Below are 16,167 nucleotides of genomic sequence, written 5' to 3'. Positions count from 1 at the left end.
GATTATTTGGACTGGTGTTTGTGTCACACAGCACAGAAACGGTGCATATTCCCATTTACAACAGACGCTTTTTGATTTCCTCAGCTAATGTTGGTGATTAAATGCATAGTTTTGAACATGATTCTACACTGTATGAAACTCCCACTCGTGTCTACATGTCACAGACGTGAGCTAGTTTACTAACAGTTAGCTAGCTAAATAAGCTAATGTTGGTGGATATTAGATATTAGTGATGTTTACAATTAGCATATTATGCATTATAAAGTTTGTAATTTAAGAAGTGGAAGGTTTAGAGATATTCCAAGGCCATTTTACTCATTTCCTCAACAACTTTTTACAGTTTAAAACCAGTACCAACATGCTTCACACTACCTTCATGGAAAAAATTCACCCTGAATAACTTGCATATTAATCTTATAATAATAATCAACATGAAATCTTGAACGGCGTCCATTTTTGTTTTGGTTTTATTTTTATCTTAAGTGACTTTTTTCAGTTTACAGTTGTTTCATTGACATTAGTCTATTTTCACTTGGTTTCGTACACTACCCACAATGCCGCTCGACTACATGCTGATAGAGGAGCATTTCTTTATCATACTGAAAGAGAGTGAGGCAGCGGTGCTTTAGACATTCAATCTGTCCGGCTCTCTCACCTCCTCATCTGTACACCCTGCTCAAACAGGTCAGCTTAAGAAGATTCAACTTTCACGCTAATACCACCGTTAATGCAACTGCGCCAACTAGACAAATTGAGTCTCTGCTGTAACTCAGCGTCGCAAAGGTGCACTGGATTCTGGGACATTGAGTCCAGTGTTTGCATCAGCTTAATGGTGAGTGACACCAGAAACTCTTGTGTGTTTTTTTTTTTTTGTGTGTTTTTAGGAGCTAACAGCAAAACCTGACTATTATACCTTATGTTTGAGATTGTTGAAATGTTTTCTTCTAATAAATGCCACTGTAAGTGAGCTAGCAATAACAATGTCCCCTGTGACTTTTCACAGAAATATCAAAACTACAACACAAAGTAACAAATTAGCACCAGAGTAGGGTTTTGTGTATGTGGTGTGTGTGCTGTACCCGAGCAATGCAGTACTCTCTGGGGTTCTCCTTCTCCAGGCCATACTTCTCCAGAGCCTCGGCCACAGCGAAGTCAGCCGTGTCAGTGGTGGAGAGCAGGATGGTCTTATAGGGGATGTTGGGCTTCAGACTGTCTGCGTAGATCCTCAGCGTCCCCCCTGAGACAAGCGGAAACAGAGAAAATACTCAGCATCAGTTTTTGCAAAGTTGTCACCCTCATGTGGAAGAACAGTTTCCTTTGTTTTCACTGACGTTACCGCAAACTAGACAGTTACCCACAATGCAAAGTGTTTGTAACTACCTGGACAATTTTTTTCCCCTAGCTGAATAACTAATAGTGTAATTTTAGCCAGAAATAGAGCTCCAAAGTCGGCTAAAATGCCTGAATTCCATGTCCTCTTTCTCGTAGATGGTGGATTGCAGAGACATGAAGCTGGTGACTTTTGAAAACTACCGAATGGCTCTTTTTAATGGTCACAGTGTGGGGTGTGCTGGTCGCTGCGATCCAGAGGTACTGGGATTCGGGTCATGGTTAGCATGATCACGACTAGCATGCTCTCTCTATATATTTTATCTCTATGCTCGAGGTTCTGAACTGTAATCTCTTTCAGGAACCTTGAAGAATAGATCTATCTATCTATCTATCTATCTATCCATACATACACACACTCACACACCACAGAGATGGCATAGTTACTACACAATGTGGCGGTCTTCTCACGGATTTGCAGCATGTGTGTTGTAAAAATGGCGGACATTTTGTGACGTCATATGAAAACTAAGGATACGGCTGTTTTTTTTTTTCTGTGGCATTTGAGGAAGTATAATGTATCTCAACCATTCAGATCTATAGACAATGAACAAAAGTACTGAGACTCTTTTGAGAAAAAAAAAAGAAGTACTGCTGTTCCAGCATTAAAGGTTCAAGTTGCACATCCAGTAAACAGAGATTAGGTTAAGAAATGTTGGAAAATTCCTGTAAAATCACAGATGGGAATTTTTTGGCAAAAATAATAAATAATAAATAAATAAATGACAAGGGTCATGGTAATCCACCCAATTACATAAGATCCAATCTGCTAGAAGATATGTTTTGCGTCAAACTATTTCCTGGAAGCTGATTTGTGGTGCCTTTCAGCCTTGGGCAGCCATTTCTAACCCACACAGAACAAAATGTCCGCCAAGGAGATGCCAGTGTCTGGCTGTACCCGAGGGCACTGACCAAAACGCAAACCAAACCTATCATTACGGAATCACGAGCTGTGGCGTCATTAGAGCTCGTTTTTTTTTTTTGTTTTTTTTTTTTAAATATTCATAGGTCTGAGATGCACAAACTGCATGGCCTATATAAGATGACCTAGTATGACTGACAGCATGTTGCTCTGACTCTGTGTGTGTGTGTGTGTGTGTGTGTGTGTGTGTGTGTGTGTGTGTGTGTGTATTAACCTGAGTCAGGCCGTCCGTCTCCGCTGCGGAACTCCTGCATCCTCTTCTCCAGCTTCTGCTGTCTCCTCCTCTTCATCACCACCTCGGGGTTGGAGATGGTGCGGGTGAAGCTGGTCTCGGGCATGTCCTTGTACACCTCTGCTGCCAGTCTCGAGTTCTCTCTAATCATTAAACGACAGAACAAACTCCAAATAAACATGAATATAAATCTGCGGAACTACTGTCAGAGCTCTTGTTATATAGAAAATTCACCATCTTCCGAGGAACAAAACATAACGAAATGCTTTTTTTGTTTGTTTGTTTTTTTGTTACAGATTCTCACCCGTCCTCTCTGTTCAGTGCGTGCTCGTCTCCGTCAGGAATCCGGGCGCAGGCCTCTTTATCTCTCTTCTTCTCTTTCTTTTTCTCTTTCTTGGACAGTGTCCTTTTGAAGTTCTGGATCACGCCTTCTTTCTCTTTCTCAGGCCCGTTGCTCTGGATTTTCTAAGAGAGAGAGTGAGTGAGAGAGAGAGAGAGAGAGAGAGGAGAAGTGAGTTAAGATTTGATGACTGAAGCATGGTCAGAAACAAAAATTTGCGAAAGTTGTCATTATATCTGGGCTGTTTGACAATTTCGGCGTCTGTCAGGACTCGCAGTTTGGCTTATACATGATCAGACTGCAGGTTAAAGGGGTCCCACGTCGTCCTAAGCTCTGATACTGAAAAAATACAGACATGCAACTAGGATTGTAGGACCTACGAGGAAAGAAAATGACTGTTCACTGCTGCTCACGTCATCAATCAGCGTTATACAGAACATTCTTCAAAACTGAGCTTGAGGTAATAAGCAGATGTTTTCTGTTTATTAGCGTGTTTAATTGGTACTTTCATGTTTGTAGGCATCCTGTGCATTTCGCATCATCCTATGACATCATCCTATAGGTGGATTCTAGACGAGCATCGAAGTATCACTCAGACTCGTTGATTTTAATCCGAAATCTATCACACTGCCGGAAACTTTGCTGTCAGCCATCTTTGGACCAAAACATTTCACAAATATAGTTACGTTTAATGTTTGCAAAACAAGTTAGTTCCTGTATTAGCTGCGATAAACAGACATCCCCTCATCAGCCTCTCTTTTTTCTCTCATCATGTAACAGAGAAATTGTGAAGCGTAAACTCTTCTGTCCTGAATATGTCTGTTTATGTGGAGTGTCCATTATACGTGTCCTAATTCAAGTCGTTACTATAGAAACAATAACATTCATAACTATAGAGATTTGTAGCTGCAGTTACAGAAAATTAATCAACGCTTTCTAATCGCTCACCTTTGGGATGATGTCGTTTTCGTTCTTGAGGACGAAGCGTCCCTCTCTGTCGTCTTTGTTCCAGTTGAGCTGCACCACCAGGGGCTTCTCGTCCAGGTCCAGCTTCCGTTCTTCTGCCAGAGAGGACGAGTTCACGGGTCATATCTTTCTTTCTTTTTTTTTTTTTTGTCATATTCTTAGTCTGATGTATGTCCTAGTTGATTCTAGTCTATGGATTTTATATATATATATATATATATATATATATATATATTTAACTTGACTCGGGATTGTATCTGTTGTATATGCTAATATTAAATGCTCATCAACGTCACTAGCTAGCAAAACATGAAAAACGGTAAATACAGGAAGTAGATCATTAAAAACAGCAGAGTGCACTCACTGAAGTCTAGTTTTTGGAAGAGTTTCCTGTTACAAGCTGTTAGCTACAACCAGATAGCTAGTACGTTCTCCCCTATTTTTAATCATTAAAATCTACAAAAATCAGCTGAATCAAGACAGATACAAATGGACTTATTTGTCAATTGTAAATCCAGTTAGTTCGGGGAGATATGAGCAGACTCACTAACGTGAACCTCGACTGATTGACTTCAAATCGTCCATCTGGCGAAGACCAACTGCAATTTTATATACAGCGTACATTTAATGTATTTATTTACGATTTGTTTCAATTGCACACCAGTGTAATGAAGATTTTGAGAAACTCATACTCAATAGCTTCATATTTACAACTCAAAAGAAAGCGATCCAAAACAAATCCATACATTAATAACAAAAGCTGTTCAATGAAGACAAAAGTAATGGCACCCTGTAAAAGGAGGGAAAAGTTAGTGGGAAGTCTAAACACAGAATTACGTCATTTCCAAGCTATAACATGGGAAAAATATGGATGTCTCCATGAAAGAGTGTGTTTTGTTAGCGATAAGCTAGTTAGCTAACTTGGTGATCATGAGTTTATGGTGTATTTACATTCTCAAAACAGCGAATTAAGCTCGGGGTTGATGAGACCTTCAGAAATTACTGAGTACGAATTCATTACTTCATAAACATTAATGTGAAATATACTTCACTTTCGCCACACGTCCGTGCACGCACTCAGCCGTTACGTGAGTTGCACTGCTCCTATACTCGCTAGCATGGATTGTGTAAATCTGGAGGATTAAGAACAGCACCCACTAGAGGGCACATCAGAGCCAGAACATCTTTGGCCATCTGGTTTCCAAGTTCAACTGTAATGATTAGCAATTCTATGCACAACAACGTTAAACAGACTGACGAGCTCCGTTTCTTTTTAAAACTTTCTTACTGTTGTCATGTCTCAAATCAAAAACCCTCTCTTAACCCCTCCTTTAGCCTCTTAAACCCTCCTTTAGTAAAAAAAAAAAATATATATATATATATATATATATATATATATATATATATATATATATATATATATATATATATATTAATCTAGTATACCCAGAAGACTCAAAACAGACTTTTCAGTAGGTTTAAGAGGCTTTTAAATTCTAACACTGACTGTAATAGGAAAACTGTTAGTGTTAATAATCGATAACGATCTAGAGCAGTACATAATCATGTGATTTGAGACGTGACGTTATTTTGTGTAGTGAGTAGCGGACACAGTGTCACATGGGGCTGTACCGTCTGCACTGTTTACGTTGGTACTGCACCTCATGCACGCATCGCGTTCATTTCTGAGGACTTGCACAAGCGACATGCCAAACAAATGCAGGATTCGAGCGGCCATCTTGTGTACACGTAATTAACAGCAAGTATAAATCAGCCTTTAGTGTTTGTCTACAGGAGCAGTCTAGGGCTGAGCTGCATTACAGCAACATTTAGGGATCTGCATTTAGGAAGCACACTCTCACTGTTTAGTCACCATTTCATCATTTTCATTTTCAGCTTTGACTTGTATGGAGTTTTGGGGGCGTGGCTAAATGTAAATCAGCTGTGCCAGGTAATACGAGTGGTACATTATGTGTGATTGGCATTTATAAACATAAATATGTGAGTATGAAGAAAACCTGGAAAACTTTTTTAAGATGCTGGGAATTTTAGTTCAGTTTGGCCTACAAAACTTTTACACACGAATTTACTAAAGAAAATTAGTAAAGCAGCACATTCAGTTTTGCAGATGATCCAGCTGTGCTGTGGCGCTACTCACCACCACTGACGTGGACCTCGTACAGCGAGTATTTGGGCGAGGAGAGCATCCTCATGTCGGGCCGGAATTTCTCGGCCAGCGTCTCGATCACGTCCTGCGTGGTGGCTGTGCTGGACACACGGATGCACTTGGTGGCAAAGTTCCCAGCCACTCTGTCCTGGAAATAAAACCGCATCACGCCGTGGAACTCCAACTCCTGCAGAGAGGGAGATGAGCACAAATCAGTCCAGCTGTTTTCACATCAGGTTCTTAAACATTGTGCTGTGGAGCTGATCATCACTCTGGGACTTTTCTTGCTGACTATACGTTTGATTGATTTCCATTTACGTGTAATCTGCAGTCTGTCCTGAGCTGGTCTTTGTGTGTACACTGTGTATTTATTCATAAGTCTCATACTCTGATATAATCTGCATTAATTTGATTAGCAAAAGTGCCTCTGAAACATAGAACAGGAAGTTAATGCGACAGTGAGAGTTATCCGACACCTAGCCCGAGGTCAGGAACTGACAGTTTTCATACACAATCTTGCTGACTTCATTTCTACCCATTTCTGATGGACCAGGGATCAGTTTTCAAAGCAAAACCTCCAAATATGACGAGCGAGAGTATGTTTCTGTATCCTCCCATCCATCAGTGTGTTAATGGCGCTGTATGCCAACCCTAATCACATGACCTGACATCCTGAAGCGGTCTCTTTTTCCGGGTCGTGAGGAGGCGAGAGTGGCCTGAGGAGATCTGCTTTTTGTCTCCACACAGCAGCATGAGAGCACCTTTTGTCTTACTACAATAGCCAAGAAGAGATTTTTCTTTTCTTTCTCAGAGCACCGGTGTGTAATTTTAGAAATTAACCGGTGGACACAATCACAAGCACAACCACAACACTTTGTCAAGGCAGTCTTTGTAGCAGCATCCCGATCCATGGCTGCTCAGATATCCTAAAGCTTTTGTCTGATTCAAACCGGCGGCCTCGAGGCTACGGCCGGCTGTCTGGACCAAATCTGTGGAGTCAGCTCTACATTACACCTGCCTCCTGCTGCTTCATTTATTTAAATACAACAGGGTTTTATTTAAGGCTCGACCTGAAATCCCTTGGTGAAAAATTTTAATGGAAAATTCCTGCGATTTTTTTTTCCACCTTAAACGTCATCTATAGTCTCTACAGAAGTTGGAACAACACAACCTCTTCACTGTTTATTTTCCTATAACGACACAACCCGAAGTGTTTTATTCCTCAGTCTGAGACACATTTTAGGTTTTAGGCTCAGTTTAAAACTTGAAACTGAGCAGGTACATATATCCAGTGGGCTCGCTAATGAAGTTATGGATCCGCTTTTTTTTTTTCCCCTTTTGAGAATTTGTAAGGGTTCAGATGAAGGATGAGCGAGATAATGAAAAATATCATATCAGAATATTCTGAGACATATGTATCATGATATGTAGGTTTCATAACAAACTGTCAGCAAAACAACAGCTTTTCATTTAAAAATAAACCTTTAAAAATGAGTTTGATGATAAATTGTTAAATAAATAAATAAAAAACTAACAGTGAAAGAGGGGAAAAAAATTAAAAATGTAAAAAATTTATTTACACTTTACAATTTTTCTATGATTCAGACAGTAAAAAAAACTTTATACAATCTGCTTTGTAATTAGAAGAGTTTGTAATTGTTATTTTAAAAATAAATAAATAAATAAAATTTCTGAAAAAGACATCACGATATCTCAGAAAAGTGTATAGTGGTGAGAATCAAGAATTATATACATTTATATCGCCCAGCCCTGGTTCAGATCCATAACCTGAAAGAGTGCAGACGTGTGTGTGTGTGTGTGTGTGCGTTATCCCAGACACTGATTTGAAAACCTTTTCAGAAGGAATGGAGACAGTGGAGAATAAAAGTTATTCCATGAGGAATAAATAAAATGAGAACTGATGAGGGATTTGAATCATCGTCACTGATGTGTGAAATGTAAGATTTTTTTGTTTTTTAGGTGGAATTCCCCTTCCAGTTCCATCAGCGCTAAAACAATGAGGGTCAGGAGTGTGTGTGTGTGAGTGTGTGTGTTTCCTCTCTGCACACGGACCTGTTTCCTGTCCGCACTGACGATGTAGTACAGCGCAGGGATACACACTCTCATCTCGACTGCACGAGATCAAGCAGTGTGACGAGGAAATCAAATCACAGGTGTGTAAACTTTATAACAGAATTATTAGCAACACACAAACACACACACACACACACACACAATAAACACAAACATGTTCAGGAATGTGTTTGAAGTGAGACTCCTAACCTTTAGACACAACTTTTACCTTTGACCATGACTCCTCTCCAAGAGGCTCTCTCCCATTAGTCATCTATCTCTCTCTCTTTCTCTATCTCTCTCTCTCTCTCTCTCTCTCTCTCACACACACACACACATTCAATGTGATCCTCTGTAAATCAGTAATGGGTAGGACGCTACCTTTCATCTCTTATCCTTCAAGTCCAAAACCCAGGAGTGAAAGCTCAGCCTCGATCCCCGCCCACACACACACACACACACGCCCACACGGTCCAGGCGTAGTACTACACATGCAGAAGTTACATGATACCGCAACTTCACATACTTTGTCTGGGCGTGGGTGCCAATACTTTTGGAACACTGACTACCTCAGGGGTTTTTGTTTAGCAGTACTCTCAGAACCTGACCTGTACTTTTCACTCTCACTGAGGTTTTGTATCTTTAGAGTGTATCTTTTACCTGAAAACATGAATATAGTATACTTTTAAAAATACATTTTATTTTATTTTCTACATTCATAAATTTTATATTTATAAAAAATAAAAAAATAAAAATGTATAAAAAAAAAATACTGAATAGGAGAAAATAACACACACAAAAAACTCAGGTACAAAAGTTTTAACATCAAATCAGCTGCTTCCAGAGAGTTTTTTTTTTTTATTATTATTTTTTTATTTTTTATTTTTTACACATTAAGTAAAAAATAAAATTTATGATACACACTATGCATCACGATATTTTTTGCTCTCAAAATGTCAGAAATTAAGGCGTTAATGTTATAAATTATAATAAACGTGTTTATTATGTTAAAAATATTTTTCTTTTTTTATAGGCAAAAATATCAGTTTTATTTTATTAAAAAAAATAAAAATAAGGAGATATATATATATATATTTTTTTTTACAATTGTATAGATTAAGCACAAAAATTTGTGGAACACAAACTGCTTTCAGTCAGTTTGCAATCATTTAACAAAAACAAAATTAAACACAAATATTGTGACAATTTATATTAATAGATAAAATATTTTTTCTATTATATTACGACAGTAATTTTTAATATGTCCCCGTGAGAAACAGTACGGACTGTAGTGCAGCCCCACCAGCAGGGGGCGACGACACGTCACCATACGCTTAATATAAACGCGTCCACATTTCAGAGTGAGCTCACTAATCATCCAGGACGTAAATTTCACACCAACTTCATCACTTTTCACCACTAACACGTAAAAGTCCAGTCTGTTACATCACTGGCTCGTCAAAAACGCTGTGCTTTTCTTCCCCACAGGTCGTGCCGAAAAATCTGACGAGCGACCGGCTAATCTAATCTCCACACATGGCCTGTATAATCAGACACTCCCCTGAGACACACCGATAACACACACACGATTCCAGGACAAAAAAAAAGCAACAAGCTGCCAGTGTGTGGGACAAAAGAACAAGGGCAGGACGTTGTATGGAGGAAAAACACACGGGGTCGGCGCTCGTCTGACCCCTAACATGATTAGCATGCTAACAGAGCAGCGCTGCAGTCGTGACTGATGAGCAAACACCACAATCAGCGATCTGACTGATGGCTGCGGAATCCGGCTCTTTCTCCCGTAAATGAAAAGAAACCAAACACTCAATCAGAAACATATTGTGCTAAACATTAACACAATATCTTCATCATCTGTAAGAGAGCCGAAGCAGGTGAAATGTAGCCGTTGGCAGAAATCGGGAAAGCTCCCAAAATTCCCACTTGTAACTCCCACCCGGAATTCCCACAAGCAACAAACTGCACATAATCCTTCCTTCTTTATTCTGAACAAAAACAAGTCTTTTCTTTTCTCCCCTCTGGTTGTTTGTTTTGGGTAGACGAGCACAACGATCCTTTGTGACAGCTTGTCAATCAAATAAGCCACGCCCACTAGTCCACAGTGAAGTCGTTGCATTACACATTAAGATAAAATTAAAAGTTTCCAGATCATGTCTGTGACTTGATCACAAAATGCGTGTTAAACGTTTATTATTTATATTATATTTTTGGTATTTAAGGCACAGAAGCCTATTGATGATATTTTTGGTTTGAGAAGGCATGCAAGTGAATCAAATATGCATTCGAAATTGAATTACAACAAATTCAAACAACATGGAATTGTTTTTATGTGGAATAAAGGTGATTAGATGTAAACTGATTGCATAAGGACACTCAGGTGAGGTTTGTGATCCCTGTGTGAAGCACACGTCTGGGTCGTTTTCACACTTTTTCCGGACTCAGAGCTGTTTGAGGTCCGAGTTCAGAACGTTGTTTTTTGAGACTGGGGGCAGTCCAGAGATCTGATCCCTGCTCCTGATGAAAACCTCGACCGAACCGCAGCATGATCCGCATCCAGTGTGGAAGCTAACCGCACTCTGCGCCACATGCCGAGTAACGTGATTGGTTCAGCTTGTCACATTACTTCCTGTATGGTTCTTACCAGACTTCCATACGGCTGGAGCGCTGTCATTAGCTCACCTTAGCGGTGTGAGCGCTTACACCTGCTTGAGTGTTGGGAAATAAAACAAAATCAACAAAAGGATGAACCTACGATTGCGTGCACAAAATGTAAATGCGAACCTGCGATTATAAGCGCCGCCCCTACACGAGCTCAGAATAGGTCCTGAGTATGCAAATGTCTCACCCAAGAAAACCAAAACCCAGACTAGTGCACCTCTTACTCGTGTCTGGATTTATCTTTATATCTGTTCAATCTGAATAAGGCATTCGTATTCCGTGTGTGGAACCACTGTCCTCCCGACATTAGCGACAATGCAGATGTATGGTTCTCTCAGACACACCCATCGTTTCCTGCTGCTAAACCTGTGACATGCACGAAGCACGAGAAACTACACAGAGCGACAGAACGGCGTCTCCTCATCGCTCTGTTCCCTCCGACACAGCAATCATCGCTCACATGACCAGTGTCTGTCAGCATGGCACACACAGAGCGACTGGAGAATGTGCTAACAGTCCATCACTCACACACACACACACACACACACACACACACACAGCTCAGCATTACGTCATTCCTAACAGCACCCTCATGCAGCAGCTTTTCACAGAGATGGGGAGAAAAAAAAAAACCCACCAGCTCCAGATCTGGCTGCGACGCTGTTCAGCATTCAGCAACCATTTCAGAGAAAGAGCAGAGCTCCAGAGAAAAAAAAAGAGTGTGTGTGTGTGTGTGTGAGTGTGTGAGAGAGAGAGAGAGAGAGAGAGAGAGAGAGAGAGAGAGAGATGGATGACTACATCGCGCCCTGATTAGGCATTTCCGAGGTGTCCTTAATCAGATACGAGCAGAGACCGAAGAGAAGAGTTGAAGCTAATTATTGCCAAGTTTATATAAAGAGGAAGTGGTGAAACCGGTGCTGTAAACAGGTCTCGAACAACATAAACACAGCGTGTGAGAGAGAGAGAGAGAGAGAGAGAGAGAGAGACTGAAAGAATATAGAGACAAACAGAGAGACAGAAAGAATAGAGAGAGATTGAAAGAATGGAGAAAGAGAGGGACAGTGAGTCAGAAAAGAGAGAGAGAGATGCAGAGAGAGAGAGAGAGAGAGAGAGAGAGAGAGAGAGAAACTCAGACTCAGCGACTTTTGCTAAGGCGACGGCTTAAGTCGTTGTTTTTTTTTTTTTTTAATCATATTCTACATAAGGTACAAGTAATGAATAAAATAACTGAATATTGCACATTTAATATCACGAGGTTTCGTTTCCTAGAAATAAAGGAATGAACAGTTATCTCACTGGACGTTTATTAATCATCTAATGCTGCCAAATGAATGAACACGATCGTAAGATTGATCAGGTTTGAGCAGGTTTGTAGACAAAACAATGTGCAGAAACTCGCTCCTCCGTACTGCCCTCACCTAGTGAAACTAATCCTGACTGAACAGGGCTAACGAGTGGGAAAACAGCTACCAATTAACACCAGTGCGAATGCTATCACGCCTCTCAGTGTGTACGGCCCAGTCGCTGCAGTTACTTAACACTGCAACTTCACAAACTCCAATAAAAATTGATTTCATGAGCAAAACTTCACGTCAATTCCAACATACAACTCAAAATTAAAGAAAAATGAAATAAGATCTTAGTAGTATACAGAGTCTGATATTGTTCGTTAGTAACCAACTCGAATACGTTAGCAAGCAAGATATATTGAAGACGTACCAACCTTTACGTATTTTATCACCACGTTATCACATAAAAATACATAAAAAGAGCAGTCTTCTTTTCCCCCTTAATAAAAACGGTAAATGAGCCAATCGTTATCTGAATCTGGAATGATCGACAGTCGTGGCGCTGTTCTGAACTCTCTGATATTAACTGAAGCCCCGCCCACTTCCCCTCACCTTACATTAGTAATCCCTCGACCGAAAGATCCACTGAGGTGACGCTCTCGCTTTCCATGACGGAGATTGGAGGATGTTCTGAGTTCAGTAATGTGAAATTAAATCCATCAGTGTGTGTTTGACTTCTCTTTGAGCTAACATTAGACAAGAATTTAGTTAATGTCCATATTTATTAAAAATAGCACTGAAAAAAAAACCTACAAAAAAAACCCAATTAGGACTAGAACAAAGCGTAAAATCTAATTTTACAAATAATTTACTGTTACTGAAAGCACTATATCAAAAATGTACTTAGATATTACACCCTTGTGGTCATGAAGACGAATTCAGATCCAAAGATCCACTTCTGAAAGGCTTAACGTCTCCCTATGCCAAAAAAAATCAAACTACACAGAAGTATACAGAATAAAAAACTATTTTGTAACCAGTCTGAGTTCTGTTGTACTGATTTCAAACGAATAATGTATAGCTTAACTGCGACATATAGTTTTCCTGCATTTGACTAGACATCGTAACTTGTAATCTGTGACATCCGATTAGGAAAAAACTAAGAAAACGCCCCTTCAAGTCGGAACTCTGAGTTCAGCAAGTGACGTCAAATCAAAATGGCTGCTCCCAGCATGAACAGGAAACACAGCAGCATTTCCTACCTTTAAATGAGTTATACTGTATCTACACGTATTCACTTTAGATTAATAACCATACAGACATATCCGCTTGTTAAATCTGTATCACAGTTAGCCAGAAAACTTGTTGCTCTCAAAAGACAAACAACGAGGCGTCCGTGTTTTTGTAGCTCGAATGCACAGAGGTCGTAAATGGCGTCACTCCGAGCTACAACTTCCCGCTTCCGAGTTGAGACGAATGCAGCATTTGAAGGTGTTGATTATTTCCTGAAAACACTAAACAAGTAAACACAATAAATATGCGGTGGATAAGTTATACGGTGTTACTGATTTGGGAAATCATTCCTTGATCAATAATAAACACACCCTGCCTTAGTCACTACACTGTCGGGGGATTTATTCATGTTTATTTTGTTCATCTTTTCTCCTTTTCTCATCAGTTGAGAAACGACGATAGTGCAACGCTGCCTCACCGATTCTGTCATTCCGTCACCCCACATGACACTACGCATTGAGGCTGTCTGAATCATCTAGTCATTAACCATACTCATTAAAATAGCTCACATTCTTCGCTGTAATGAGTCACTCACTCATACAGGACTGAATGAAATGTGTGTAACAGGTTTGGAAGACAACTGTGCTACACAAACGTGTACGCCAGGGCTCGGAGGGTAATACGCACGATGATGGAAGACTGAATATGCAGGATGATGTGTCTCTAATAACACCGAATAACACTCCTGAATATTTCTTTGTTGGCTTCAAGAACAAATATAATCATCTTTCTCAGTACTGAAATCAGTATTTTTAATAATATTCAGTCAAATAAGAACAAAATCATTTTACAGCCTTTTGTTATAATTCTAAATCTAAAAAAAAAGTTATAAATCTAAAGAAAAAAAAAATTAAAGGTAGTTTTTACAGTTGAAATGCTAAATAAACACAACTAGTCTCAAAATAATTAAAAAATTATATATTCATCAACAAAAATACAGTTAACACAAAAATGCGGCGCTTATCATTTAATGCGTCAGTAAGTAAGGAATAACACACACTGTGTCATGTTGTTATAGGAAAATAATCAACACCAGGGTGGTGTGATGAAGCGGAGTTACTGTTACCAACTCAAAGTTGATTATTTTCCTGTAACAGCATGTCCTGTGGTGTTTTATTCCTCTTACACCACAGCAATTCGAATAAATAAATACTAACTTGTTATACTTTTTCTCTGTTTGACACATCTTATACTTTTTATCCGTTTATTGTTACATTTAACATTGCGGAACGCCTGTGAGTCAAGTTAGCTCCTGTTCGAACTCTTTTTTACTCTCTTGAAGTTAATATGACCAAAAAAAAAAAAGGAAAAGGAAAAGCTTAAACTTCGCTTACAGCTTTAACGCTGACTGTTACAAAGCACTGACACTGGAGACTCCTTCCATAAACGTTAAATGAAATTCTCCATTCAGAAACCTTTGTTTTTTTTAATGATTATGTAGAGCATCTGCCGTACAAGTTCCTGTGAATGTGATAACGTATCAGAACAAGCTGCTGGGATTAGAAAATTAATCAACAACGCTGTGTTGGTGCAGAAAATAGAGGCGTGTCTAAAGGTAAGGGATTTACTTTCCCCTTGTTTTTACCTTAAACATTCGAAAACATTCGAATTTCCATATTTTCCATGAGTGTGGAATATTCACACATTACTCATACATTAAAACAGATTTAAGCACGACGTTAAGACAGACTGTAAATATGTCCGAATATTAAACTCTCGACTCTAACGATAGCCTTTAGAGATGGTTCTGTCTGATAATCTCCTTCTGAGGTGATTAGATTTCTTCCCTCAGGGCTGAGTTACTGATTAAACCAGCAAATCTTATAATCTATGAAATCAGCACTTAAATCTTTCGCCCATCCGTACACAATCTTACACGCGGCACACCACCTGTTCCTCTACTCGTGTGTATGTGTGTGTGTGTCTGAAACACACCACTGCATCTGAAACTCAGCTTGTCCAATCAAGCAACAGCTCTGAGGTCACTTCCTGCTTACAGTCCGCGCTGTGTGAATCACGCCCTCAGCACGGTCCGAGATAAATCTGATTAGCAGCTTGTTTGTGTGCCCAGATTAGCAGCTCCTGCAGTCTGAGTGAAACACGTACGTACGAGACGTGGGGGTTAGTCACGTTATTACTGTACTGATAAACATAACCGTCCCCGGCCTCTGTGTGCGCGCGCGTGTGTGTGTGTGTGTGTGTGTGTGTGTGTGTGTGTGTGTACGTGTGTGTACGTGTGTGTGTACGTGTGTGTACGTGTGTGTATGCGCGTGTGCGTGCTTAATTATCTCAGAACTGTGCATCTCAGAAATGTGTATGAATTAATATCACATATACAAAGATTGCCTGATAATTTATCAAATTTTCTTTCCCTTTTCCATAAACATTTTTATAAAGTCACAGTAAAGACAGGAAATTATTACATCTTATTTATTTCATTATTGCTATTTTGGTGTTTCAGTCAACTTATTTGCATTATTGTAAACAAATGAATTAATAAAACAAATAAATTAATACACAAAAGAGATTTAAAATAATACAAATTCTGACTAAAGAAAACAAACATAAAATAAAAACACAAAACTAAAATTTAGATAAATAAATAAAACAATTAATAAATCTCTCCTAAAATCATGCGATGAAACAAATAAAAAAAACCCAAATAAAAAAACAAATAAAAGCAAAAAGAAAAGCAAAAAGAAAATACAATTGAAATAACTAAAACAAATACTAATAAAATTTTACTAATAAAATACAAAATTAAATAAATAAATAAAACAAAACAATATTTTGGTTAATAATTAATATTTAACAAATTTT

At 39.0% G+C, this 16,167-nt stretch overlaps 1 protein-coding gene across 16 annotated transcripts in view; it reads right to left on the bottom strand.

Annotated features, from left to right (window-relative positions):
* The window catches only part of afdna (afadin, adherens junction formation factor a), a 126,260-nt gene that overhangs the window by 74,136 nt on the left and 35,957 nt on the right, over window positions 1–16,167 (bottom strand). For 9 of the 16 annotated variants that reach the window (XM_053242127.1, XM_053242124.1, XM_034313668.2 and 6 more), the window contains exons 2-6: window positions 6,008–6,203; window positions 3,832–3,944; window positions 2,848–3,008; window positions 2,526–2,686; window positions 1,080–1,237 (exon numbers count right to left, since the gene is read on the bottom strand). In XM_053242127.1, the coding sequence (XP_053098102.1) occupies window positions 1,080–1,237; window positions 2,526–2,686; window positions 2,848–3,008; window positions 3,832–3,944; window positions 6,008–6,203 (789 nt within the window). The remainder of the gene's footprint in view (window positions 1–1,079; window positions 1,238–2,525; window positions 2,687–2,847; window positions 3,009–3,831; window positions 3,945–6,007; window positions 6,204–16,167) is intronic. The other 7 variants (XM_053242119.1, XM_053242128.1, XM_053242121.1 and 4 more) reach the window with 1 other exon arrangement.

Source organism: Pangasianodon hypophthalmus, chromosome 19 (assembly GCF_027358585.1).
Source record: "Pangasianodon hypophthalmus isolate fPanHyp1 chromosome 19, fPanHyp1.pri, whole genome shotgun sequence".
NCBI lineage: Eukaryota > Metazoa > Chordata > Actinopteri > Siluriformes > Pangasiidae > Pangasianodon > Pangasianodon hypophthalmus.
Note: the sequence above shows the minus strand (reverse complement) of the source record. Positions and strands in the feature narration are given on the sequence as shown.